At 44.9% G+C, this 12364-nt stretch overlaps 2 protein-coding genes across 6 annotated transcripts in view; one reads left to right on the top strand and one right to left on the bottom strand.

The window, feature by feature from the left end:
* TAOK3 (TAO kinase 3) overlaps positions 1-6331 on the bottom strand; it is a 175286-nt gene extending 168955 nt beyond the window's left edge. Inside the window, exon 1 of the mRNA XM_045791602.2 lies at positions 6061-6331. The gene's annotated coding sequence lies outside the window, so the exon portion shown is untranslated. The remainder of the gene's footprint in view (positions 1-6060) is intronic.
* A 3456-nt stretch (positions 6332-9787) lies between these two features.
* SUDS3 (SIN3A corepressor complex component SDS3) overlaps positions 9788-12364 on the top strand; it is a 403092-nt gene continuing 400515 nt past the window's right edge. For 4 of the 5 annotated variants that reach the window (XR_015722320.1, XR_015722321.1, XM_087857296.1 and 1 more), the window contains exons 1-2: positions 9788-10105; positions 11996-12065. Coding sequence is in view for 3 of the 5 variants with exons in the window: in XM_087857296.1 (XP_087713422.1) it covers positions 9964-10105; positions 11996-12065 (212 nt within the window). In the remaining 2 variants the exon portion in view is untranslated. The remainder of the gene's footprint in view (positions 10106-11995; positions 12066-12364) is intronic. The other variant, XM_045791601.2, reaches the window with a different exon arrangement.

The raw sequence follows: 12364 nt of genomic DNA, 5'->3' as shown, positions 1-12364 counted from the left end.
CAGTAAGTACTCAGCCAGTAAGTAGGCTGGTCTGGCCGGGGCACAGGAATACACACACACACACACACACACACACACACACATCACGGAGCATTAGGAACCTAAAAACAGTTTGATAAATCTGTACTGAATTCAGTAGGCCATGGGGAATTATTAAAGTCTTGAACATGTGAGTGACAAAATCAGAGCTGTACTTTAGGGAGAGTAAGACAGAAGCAATGTATATAGGAAGTATGAAAAAGAAAAGGAGACCGGAAGATCATCACAGTAGTCCTTTCCTAGCACCTTATCAAGGCCCTTGTTTGCTCCTTCTTGGACCATTGAGAGGAATGAAGTGGAAAGTGTAGTGAGTTGAAAAACCAGCTCTAGGTCACAGGGGTCAAATTTACCATTGTCTGACCTTGGGAAGTCACTTACCCTCACTGTCTCAATTTCCCTATATGTGAATCGATTGATTATTCTTTTTGGAGTCAGGAGCCATGGGATTTAGCAATTGATGAGATATGGGGAATAGAGCAAAAACAACAATAAAAAATTGTTTCAAGTGATTAAAATAATAAGCAGCTACGATTTATTAAACACTTTCATGTGCAAGTCACTTTGCTCAGCACTTTACATAAACTGCTTCATTTATTCGTTATAAGAATCCTGTGAGGTATGTATTCTTATTTGACGGATGAGAGAATTGAGAGCTTTAAGACTTAAGTAATTTACCCAGGGTAAACCAGCTGGCATAATGACAAAGCCAAAGTAGATGCCTAGGTCTGAGTGTAAGGTCTTTTCTCCTTCCACTGTATCATACTGTTTCTTATATGACAGATGAATAATGCTAATATTAGCTCATGTGTTCTAACTGAATCCTTGTCTCTTTTGGTGTATAAGAAACAGTGTGAACGTAAATAGAATCTACAATTTGCTCATCATTAATTCATTCACTCATTTAATTCACATTTATGGAATATCTTCGTACTTTGTGCCTGGTACTAAACTTGCCATGGGGAATGCAAAGATGAATACCACCCAGCTCTGCCTCGAAGTGCTCACAGAATAGTAAAAGACCAGCAAACACATGTAAACAAGGAACTGGAATACAATGACAGAAGAGAAATTTTACACAAGAGACAACAGAAACATAAAGGTACATGAAGCATAACATTGTAACTTTGTATCTCTGCTATTAATTCTTGACCTAGATCATTTAAAAAGTATATGTGGTTTCTGGAAATAGTTGTGTGTTCACGCACACACTCTTCAAAAAGTAAAGGCTAATGTTCACAACAGAATGGAAAATTGGCCACAATCTACGATTCTGTTCTGTGTCTCTACTGCCAAGACTAATTAGGTTGTTAGTTTATGTAAGAAAACATTCTGCCTTGATTAGTGCCATCTATTGTAATGGGTAAATAAAATCTATTTGAATTGTCATAACTTCTGATTGTTGTGGACACAAGCCTGTGTCATTAGACAGAGCTGAAACATATAAAAATAAATATATAGTGCCCAGAGTCCTAATTTGATCTGGAAATAAAGGGTTATCCCATTGTCCATCAGAAATAATGGATGGAAGAAAAACTGAAGGCTTCCAATTGGCACTTTGATAATTGACTAAAATATTAAGTGTAACAAAATGTATATTGTGGGGTTGAATTTGCTATCCATCATTTCACTGAGGCTAGAAGGTAAGTGGAAGGGGCCCAAAGACTAGACTCCAGCATGTAAATTCTCAGTGTTAGTACCTAAAGCCACTTGCGCCACACCTCTTTGTTTAAGGGGAGTAGGTTTTCCTAGGCATAAAGTGTCTTTTCCAAGGCAAAATCTCTTTTTCACCCACTCTGGGGATGAAATATGTGTACGTGTGGGATAGCCGACAATGGTTAGGAGGCTGATCTGTGTTAAGAAATCAAGAAACGGACCCTTAAGTCATTCTGTTTTAAAATGGAAATAATTTAGGGGCGCCTGGGTGGCACAGCAGTTAATCGTCTGCCTTCGGCTCAGGGCGTGATCCCGGTGTTACCGGATCGAGTCCCACATCAGGCTCTTCCGCTATGAGCCTGCTTCTTCCTCTCCCACTCCCCCTGCTTGTGTTCCCTCTCTCGCTGGCTGTCTCTCTCTGTCGAATAAATAAATAAAATCTTTAAAAAAAAAAAAAAAAAAAAAAAAAAAAAAAAAATAAAATGGAAATAATTTAGATTCAGTGTCTCTAACAAATCTCAGGTCAAACAGAAAAAAAAATATATTAGGTTGATTTATAAAATATTTCGGTAAATTTAATAACATATAGCTGGAATGATCAATTTAATTCCTGCTGGTTATCCTAAAAATTCTAAAAAGCTGTTGCTTTTAATTTGATGCCTGTAGCTTAGAAATGAGTTAGATCACATTTTGGCCCATAAACTCAGTGTATCTAATCTATAAGGACAGCTAGACTGATAGATACCACTTGCGTTTTGGTGGTGTTGTTGTTCTGTTTTATTTTTACTCAGTCTGCGTTTAAGAAACAGTAACAAACTTTTAACATTAATAACACAAATAACGAAGCAATCAATTAAATGGATGATAAAGCTAAATAATCACAGCCTAAACTCCCTATGCTGAACTGCAACTGTACAATATCTTACAACTCAACTACGAATTCAAAACTGTCCTCATTGGTTGAAAGAATCATTGAAGATGAGCTCACTGAACTCATTGAAGACTGAAAAGAAGTCTTCCCCTAGGAGAGTCACAAAACACTTTTGGGTGGAAGCTTTCTGTCTATCTGTCCGTCTACTTTCTTTTTGGGGGGAGGGAAGAAAAAGACTGGAGGAAAAGATTGTGAAAGAAAAAGGATTTTCACGGAGGCTCTAAAATAAAAGTACCAATAGTTTTCATTCATTCTTCTATACTTCTGAAACCAACAAATACACACACTGGCAAGCAATGAGAACTTTATTCAGGTTGGCTTAAACATTAAACCAAATTAGATATCAAGGTAGACTCTGAGATGACAATGGTTTGACTGTATATGACTCAAGTGGTAAAGAAAGGGCAAAATGGTTTATTGTACTTACAGGGTAGTGCTTGTATCCTGCTAAACCAAGAGTAAGACTAGTTTAAGAACTCCAAACCAAAAGGACTTGCATTCTGTTGTTGCTATTACCATTCATATGAAGGGGGAAAGCTCCTTCTTAATTTCTTGTTTTCAGCATATTTTTTAATTGAAAAGAAATAGTTTAAATGAGCACAGCATAACGACTTGACATATTTACAGTTTCTCATGGTGTACTTTTGTGAAATAAATGAAAATAAATTCCTACACAATTCCCACCCTCCTACCCACCCACTCATCACCCCAAGGAATAAAAAGTCACTCTAGGCCCTTCCTATCACTAAAAATTCTATTACAATGAATCTCTCTTCATCATCTCTGGATCAATACCATAACGTAATGTGGTTGAAATGACTGCTTTAGTCATCACTCCGGAGAGTATCAGAACACTTTCTTTTCTTATAAGGAATTAAAATTAATGTTTTGTCTTAAGAAACTACCATTTGTACCAGTCAGAAATGAGCTAAGAAGTATGATCAAAGAGCTTATCTGCTCAAACATTTCTATTACTTTGTAGAATTATTGGTACTGAGATTCCCAATCATTCCACAGACCATTTCTTAAGTTACGTGCACTACATAACGAATATATGCCCTTTGTAAATAACCTCTTGAATTAACTGACTTTGTTTTTTACTTGACTTCGACCTAGAGTTCTGGAAAAATAAATTTAGCATTAAAAAACATACTTAATACATCTTCAATAAATTATAGTGTCATATTTTAAATTTGCATTTGCTGTTGTTGCTCTTATCTCCTTAACTCTTATTTCTTAGGGGAGGACTTCTAGTTGGTGGAATTTTCATAACCATATCCAGCTCCACGCTCTCTGAAGTCATATAAGAACTGCTCTGTAGCAGGTAATATCAAATAAAATCCCCAAATGACACGTGTCCTCTACTTACTATCACCCTAATGAAAATGACTTCAATAATGTTTGTCTTGGATTTAAATAGGCAGTTCTACCTAAGCTTTCTCCATTACGTCTTTGGGGCGGGGGAGGGGGGCGCAGCATTTCTTTCTTCCCCTTTGTTGAAGCTGACCATTACTACACAAGGGCAAAAGCTTCTAATAATACATATTCTAAACCGGAAACAAAGAAGATATCTAAGTAACTGTGAAATGATAATGACATTCCCCATTATTTTTCCCAAACCATCATTGTCTAAGTTCGCTTCTATAAAAAAGAAACTAGTCTCTCAAAGAGAAGAGGTGAGGAGGAGCAACACACAGAGAAAAAGGTTAAAAAAATTCAAATGCAAAACTGCTGGGTACAACTGTAACAAAGCATGTACATTCAAGAGAACATTTGAAAGGTACTCAGGGCAGTATTAACATATCCTAAGTCCTGTGAACAACTAGCCTGGTCATTAGTCTAATTTTCACACCCATCAAAGTAGGAGGCCTACCCCCCAATTCCCACCCCCTCTGGCTTTCCACTATTTGTTTCAGCATTTTAATAGACACTCACTTGCCTCCTACCAGGGCACAGTGTCTGGTTTAAATAGGCTTATCTCTTTCCTTAGCTTGTCCTGGAATTATGCCTAAAGCTCAGCCCTGGTAGCTTTGAGGATGAGAAATTATTGGAAAGTGCTATCAGTTAGTCACTCTAATAACTGCCTTTCAAAATTTAGTTTGACCTCCCAACTATCTCCAACACATCAAAGTTAAACAGTCAAACTTAGTGTATAGTTCCTTTGAATCTGTATTGTAAACATTGATACCAAAGTGCTGCCAAATCTAAAAACCTTTCTTAACTCCCTGAGTTGAAGTGAAAAATACAGGGTCTATCACCATCAACATCCCAATTAATCCAAAACATGGGTCTCCAAAAGGATCCCTTTCCCTTTCTATCAGCTTCTGGTGGCTTGGAAAAGCCCTCTCCAACTTTTCCCGTTCTCGTTAAGGTATTAATGCCCAGAAGCCCCTCAATTTCAAGGCATCCATGTCAAACTCTGAGAAACACATCAAAAGCCAGGGGCCAGTGAGGAGAGAGGTCGGGCATTGGGTCTCTGGCTCTTGCCAAGATCTCTGCGCTTCTGCCAGACCCTCCAGCACTTGCGTTCTACTTAGGAGAGGTTTCATTACATAATCCCTGCTCCACGGAGTCACCCACAGAGTCACGGGGGCTCGGGCTGTCCCATATCTCACACACCACCTTTGGGGAGATTGGCTGACTGCAGACCCTGGGAGCAGCACGCCTCCTCCCCTCGCTGTGCGCTGCCTGCAGTTCCGATTCGCCCCGCGCGGAGACCCCGACCCAGGCTCGCTCCCCCCTTCCACGTTCACTCGCGCGCTCCGAAGCCCGTCTCCGGGTCGCCCTCACACCCGCTCTCCCGACCCCTCTCAGGAGTGTCCCCCCATCAGACCTGCTGTCCCAAGTCCTCTCTGGGTCCCCTCACTTCATGCCCGCTGTCCTAAGCCTTCTCGGGGACTCCCCCTAAAGCCTCTGTCCCGGCTCCTCTCGGGAGATCCCTCAATCAGATCTACTGTCCTAAGCCCTCTCGGGTCCCCTCCCTCCACACTCGCTGTCCCAAGCCCTCTCGGGGTCCCCTCTCTTCAGAGCCACTGTCTCGGCCCCTCTCAGGGTTCCTTCCCTTCATACCCGCTGTCCCAAGCCCTCTCGGGTCCCCTTCCTTCACACTCGCTGTCCCAAGCCCTCTCGGGGTCCCCTCTCTTCACGCCCGCTGTCCCAAGCCCTCTCGGGGACTCACGTAGAACCGCTGTCCCAAGCCCTCGGGGGCGGGGAGGGTCTCCTCTCTTCACTCTCGCTGCCCCAAGCCCTCTCGGGGACTCCCCCTAGACGCGCTGTCCCAAGCCCCGCTATCCCGGCCCCTCTCGGGGTCTTCTCTCCCCAGTACGGACAAAACCGCTCCCGGACTCCCGTCACTCGAGTCTTCCTCGACCTCACTCCGCCCAGGGTCCTCTTCCCTCGGCTCACTCTGTCACCGTCCCGCGCCCCGGTGCTCTCACCTCAGACCTGCTGTCACCACCCCCGGGCCCGGCGTCTCCGCCGCCGCTTCCTCTCCCACACTTGTTCCCGAGTCGCTCTTCTGCCGCTTGTCCCCCGGAGGATCCCCGGGTCGGGTCGCTGAGTGTCGGGTCCGGCCACGCGGAGCCTCCGCCCGCGGTCTCGGTGTCGGGTCCTACTCTCTCACGCAGTACCCTGCCGCCGTCGCCGCCGTCGCCGCCGAGCGCCACACGGACCCTCCCGCCGCCGCTGCTGCTGCTGTCCGAGGTGCGGCTCCTGCCAGGGGTGGCCAATCGCACCCGACTGCGCCGAGCTCGCTCCGCCCCGCGGTCTCAGTTCGCCCGCCCCCTGCCCCGACCACGCCCCCAGCTCGGCTCCAATAGGCTCTCTACTGACCTCCCCTGACCGCGGGGCCAGGCCTGGGGCCGGATATAGGTACTTGATTGGAGGTGCCTGGGAAGCCGAGCGGTCGATGGCGCCTGAGGATTGGTGGAGTTGCCAGTGGGCGGGAGGGGGCGGGGCGGGGTTTCCTCAGACGCGGAAGACCCTGCAACTTCAGTTACCCCGCGGGCCCGCCTGGGGTGCGGTCTGCGTTGTTTGTACTGTGCTGGGGTCAAAGTTCATGGCACTCCTCTGCGCCTTTACTTTTCTTGGGAGCCTCCCAGAGGCCAAGGCCCCCTGGGACTCTGGGGGGACCACCGTGTGAGAGCTTTTGAGGAGGGCCCCACTCTTCCATTCTTGCTCAGTTCCCAAGTAATAATGCATGAATTAGTATAGCATGTAATCACTCCGGACTTGTAAATATTTCCTGGATTTAAGTTCTTTCATATCTTTGGCAAGGGAGTTGCCCTTGCATTGAGTTCGACAGACGTCAGTTTAATGCTGTTGGGGGGGGGGATCTTTATACTTAGAGATGTATACTGCGAGCAAGTAATGCATTCAACACCGAACGGGGCTCATTTTGGTAGGAACCAGGACAGAACTTTAGAAATAATCAGTTTGTGGGTTTTGAAAATCATTTTGACAGGAGGAACAGGAACTGTGTGGTAGGCTTCAGCGCGCTTAGTCAGCATATTCGTTTTTGTTTTTTTTTTTTCAGGGCCGATGTTTTAATGATTCTGTGAGAACTAATGGCCAAAGTGCAACCCGTGATAATCAGAGACTCCTCTTCGTCTGCCGGGGGTAAAAGTGCATCGTGTTACTCAGAGCCATTCTTTATATTTTTTGAAGCTGAATATGTTGATTAAGTCAATACCAGAAACTGAAAACTGCTACTCTTACTCATAAACCCCAAAGCTGATGGACTTTGACAATTCAGCATTTTATGAAGAAATTGTTTCCTTTCAGGCACACAATTTGATCCTATGCCTTGTTAGATGTATACAGGACTTGGTTCTCAGAAAACTCTCCATCATTAACTCTTGCGTTGACTCCTGCTGACAAAATTTGTGGTCTAAACACTGCCTAGTCTTTTAAAATGATACTCCATTCCAATTACCATGTTCCCTGTTAAATTTGGGTGTCAGGGTATGCAGAGAGGGCCTGTGGAAATGAGACTGGCAGGACTTCGAGTTCTGAAGTAGGTGCCTCCCTAGCAGTGTTGACTGTGTGGCATTTTGGAAAGGGACGAGGAGAGATTTCAAGGTAATTCTGGGGGGACTTGATTTTCACAGGCCTAGAGAGACTCTCCAAAATTATAATATATATATATGTATATATATGTATATATTTTAAGATTTTATTTATTTTAGAGGGGGCAGGAAAGGGGGAGAGGGAGAGAATCCCCAGCAAACGCCCTCCTGAGCACAGAGCTGAAACCAAGAGTCGGGTGCTTAATCGACTGAGCCACCCAGGAGCCCCGAAAATTATGATATTCAACAACTATAAAGGTTAGGTAAGACTAAAGGCTTGACAGAACTTTTTTGACTAGTTCCTCCTTCTCTTAAAGGGCATATATTAGTTAAGAGCTCATCCTACCAAATAATGCAATTGGGAATATGAATTGAAGAAATGGAGTTTTCACTACCAGTGTTCAGTTGTGTCTATTCATATAAAAAAAATAAATGCATGACCATTAACAGATGTTATTTGCAATCAAGGAGAAAAAACATAAGCAAGATACAAATTCCATGTCTTGAAAAAACCAATTAGCAATGAAGTCAAATCTTTTTTTTTTTTGATTCATTATATCAATGAACTCTAATTTCTAAAATGTTGGTGCTTTTTCTGGTCTACGATTATTGCTTCTGATGGAAACCCAAGTTGCTCAATATAGCTGATTACAAATAATTTAGATGTGATCTGAAATAAAAATAGAAATGACTTCATCCTTTGGGCAAGAGGCAGTTCTAAAATCCTAGTTTAAATACAGATGGTGGATCTACAGTGAGCCTGAGAATGACTCTTATTTAGAAGGAACTTCAGAAGATCTCTGAACTCAAGGAAAGACATTGCAGCAGTCCATTTTGGAAATTGCTGAGTTTTTTTGGGTGGAAAAATCTCCCACAAAAAGCCAAGATTTTCATTAAGACAAGGTAGAAAATAAGAATTGTTGAAGTAAATGGGATCAGAATAAATTTTTGTCATGCTGACAAGGCTCCGGGGTCCCATTCAGAGATGAATTTGGTCACAAAGGATCTGAGAATCAGGATACTGGGGTCACCCTGGCTTTTAGATCTGTGTTCAACCTTACTATTTATAAGTTACTTATTCTACGGAGACTTGGGTGCAACATAAAGGGGACAGGGTTACTTTGGACAAATAAACATACTGGGCTCTTTCCTTATCCCTTTTCTTGCTACCCGCAACTAGACAAGGGACATCCTAAATTTGTTCATTAAGCAAAGCTTATAACACAGTGTCTCCTACTCAGAAAGAATCACACGAATTAATTCACACAGGTATTCAGCTCTCTTGTTTTCTAAGTTTTCACACAGCACCTTCCTTATGTCCACTTAATTAACTTCCTGCAGGCAAAATGTTCCGCTTGCTCAGTTGAGAGTTGTTAGTAAGTTATCAGATGGGGAAAAGCACCTTTTAAAAAATTAATATTCTAAGAAATATGAGGCAGCAGTAATGTACAACGCTTGGGTGTGATCGTGGAAACAAGGCAGCCTGGACGCTACCATTTTTTAGGTAAATGTTCTTTTCTCATCTGTAAAATCGGGAGAATACCTTATTGAGTACACCTACACAGAAAGGACTGTGACAGACTGGGAAAACACCCTTTTGCTGTCCCCAAGATGGAATTATCAGCATCCTTGTCTTTTAGTTCTCAATAAAGCTCCAATTAGGGGAGGAGCTAGGCTCTGGGAGATGATCACGAAAATTCTAGATGTCAACGTTTCCCAGCCTATAAAGGGGATGGTTCATGTCGTTCACCTATTTCAATGAGACCACCTTCAATCCTTCTGCCTCTCTCAGGTCGCTAATGACCCTCACTTTAGTTTTGGCTCCTTGCGCCGCCTGGCGGCTGTTTTCAGAAGTCGCCTGCGAGCTTCGGGGTCCTAGCCGCGGCCAGTCCTGTCCAAGGATTTGCCTAATTCTAGAGAAATTGTCTCCGCCCCTCCCCACTACCCGTTGAGGATTTTAAAGGCGGCGATGAAAGGGCCGAGGTTAAGACGAAGGGGGCGTCCGGCGGCCTCTCCACCCCCTCAAGGATGACGGAGTCAGGCGGTCCTCGGGCAGCTCGCGACCCGGAAGTCGCCGCCGGCGCGAGGCCCCCGTTGCCGAGCGCGGGCGCGCGGGGCGGAGCTTGGCGGAGACGGGGAAGGGGTCGCCGCGGCTCCCGCGGCTCCCGCTCCTCGAGTTGGCGGCTCCCTCGGGGGCTGCTAGGCGGGCGTCGAGTCCGCAGAGCGCGCGGCCGCGGTCGCTGGGTGACACGCTCAGCCGCGGCCAGAGGCGACATGAGTGCCGCGGGGCTGTTGGCTCCGGCTCCGGCCCCGGCTGGAGCACCGCCGGCACCGGAGTACTACCCGGAGGAGGACGAAGAGCTGGAGAGCGCCGAGGACGACGAGCGTAGCTGCCGGGGCCGCGAGTCGGATGAAGGTGCATGCTCTGGCTGGCCCGGCAGCCCGGGGCAGGGGTGGGAACCGCTGAGGGAGTGAGTGGGCTGCACGGAGCGGGGCGGGGCGACCTCCCGGGCTGGGGGAGGCTGAAGGGGCCGCTGGGAGGAGCGCGGCTCCAGGAAGTTACCCCCACCTGCGCTGGGCCCGGGGCCGCTGTGGGGACGTCGTACTCTAACAGTTACGTGAAGGAGGGATTCGGGAGCTGCTGTCTGAGCCGGAGGTCCCTTTAAGATTCTGTCCCTCTCCCCTCAACCGTCTCTGGCGAACCTCAGGTCTTTCCTGGTTGGAATGAGAAAGCCTTCCATTGAGTGTCTTGAGTACCCCTCCCCTTTTTAGTTCTGGAGAGGATCAGAGCAAAGCCCAGTTTGGCTTCCAGGTTCCCAAGTTACTCCCCACGATCCTTCACCCCGGGGAAATGCTTTAGCCAGCCCTACTTGAGCAGTGCAGTTCAGGTTGCTTAAAAGAACGAGACCTGGAATCAGCCAGATCTAGGTCTAAATTTGGCTCACTGAACCCAGAGTTGTGATCTTAGACAACTTAGTTAAGCTTGCGAGGCTCAGTTTCCCCGTCCGTAATGGGGCTTCCTAGCGTAGGTGTGAGGATTAAATGAGATGTGCATAAAGTACTTGGCCTGGTACTCAGTGGATGTTTTCATAAAACTGGGGAAGCAGTTACAGGGGAAGATAGGGATTTGCTTAATGGTGCCCAGGTGTTGTGTTTTCAATTCCACGTTCTTTGCGTTATCATTACTGCTTCTCAGAGCCCAGCTTTTCAAACTGGCAGTTTGGCAAGTGTGAGGAAGACTGTTTTGGAGGGATTGAGAAAGGAGCTACTGGAGAAGGAGAGAGGTGAAAAAAACATGAAAGGACACAGGAAAAGAAAGAGGAGATAGAGACCAGTATATGGGTGGAATATTCCTGGCACAAAATAGAGCAAAAGGTTGGCCTGGTTGCTGGAATGAGGAATATGTTTTATTCATCTCAGTTCCCCATGTGCCAAGTACAGTGGCTGGCATATGACAGGGATTCAGTGAAGGTCCCTTGACTGAAAGGAGAAGGCTTTGTGAAGATTTGGACCTGCAGGAGCCTTTAAAAAGGCACTGACATGTGCAGATAATAAAGTTGAAGGGACTAGTTGCGTTTGGTTAAACTACATTAGAAGACGGGGCTTAACCAGGGATTTTGAATGTGAAACACTTGTAACTGCTCTTAATGCCCATAAGGGGGAGCGGCGAAGCCAAAATTGATTTTTATCCCTGCTCAAGTAGGGCTGTTGAAATTATGTAGACACTCCACTATTTACTTACTTTAAGAACAATGTTTAAAATGTTCTGAAACACTTTCTGTTTGATCATCTTGTCTCTTTCTTCTCCCTTTAGTTGTAACTTTGAAAACACTTCAGTTATTATTTTTAAATATTCAGTTATTGGTTTGGATCCTCCTTTGTACATATGTGATGTAAAATCTGTTCAAACTGGGCATAGAACAGAAGAGAATGGACGTCCTAGGTCATTTTGGAGAAGTGAGCAAGGCCTGGCTGCCTCTAGTTGTCCTGTCTGACGCTCACAGCTCCGTTTCCTGAACTGCCAGTGTGGCTTCTGCAGAAGTAACAGCCTTGACCATGACTGCCTACCTCTCATGCACCCTGTTCTCTGGTTGCACTTCAGATGAACACAGCTCTTTGCATAAGTCTGGTCATGTCTAAGTTGGAAATGGCATTTTCTTTCCTAAAGTAACTATGTAATATTTTTTACTGATGGCTTTCCACAGGCCTCCATTCATTTTAGAGAAGTTTAAGTGTTGCTTCGTCACGTGATACCAACTTTATGAATTACAATTTTAACAAACCTTTCTTCCCTGATTTTACTTAGACACCGAAGATGCTAGTGAAACTGACCTGGCAAAGCATGATGAAGAAGACTATGTAGAAATGAAGGAACAGTGAGTATGATTCTTACCTTTCTTGTTTGGAATACAGAGTTGACAAGGAAATCTTGATAGTGACCTTATGTGTATGGTTTTGACCATAGAGCTTCCAAAGTCCATGTGTATGTGTGCAGTTTCCCCCTTGAAATTTGTCATGTGTAATTGGTCTTCTTGTTAAAAGAATATTTTGAGGGTTGGCTAGGAAGAACCTTGAGGGAAATGATCCCAGGGAAATAAGGCCACATATCAAGAGAAGACTGTTTCCCACTTCTTCGTGTTTTTTTTTTTTTTTAATGATTTTTTATTATATTATG

Source organism: Ursus americanus, chromosome 30 (assembly GCF_024610735.1).
Source record: "Ursus americanus isolate L20-20 chromosome 30, mUrsAme1.1.p, whole genome shotgun sequence".
Lineage (NCBI taxonomy): Eukaryota > Metazoa > Chordata > Mammalia > Carnivora > Ursidae > Ursus > Ursus americanus.
Note: the sequence above shows the minus strand (reverse complement) of the source record. Positions and strands in the feature narration are given on the sequence as shown.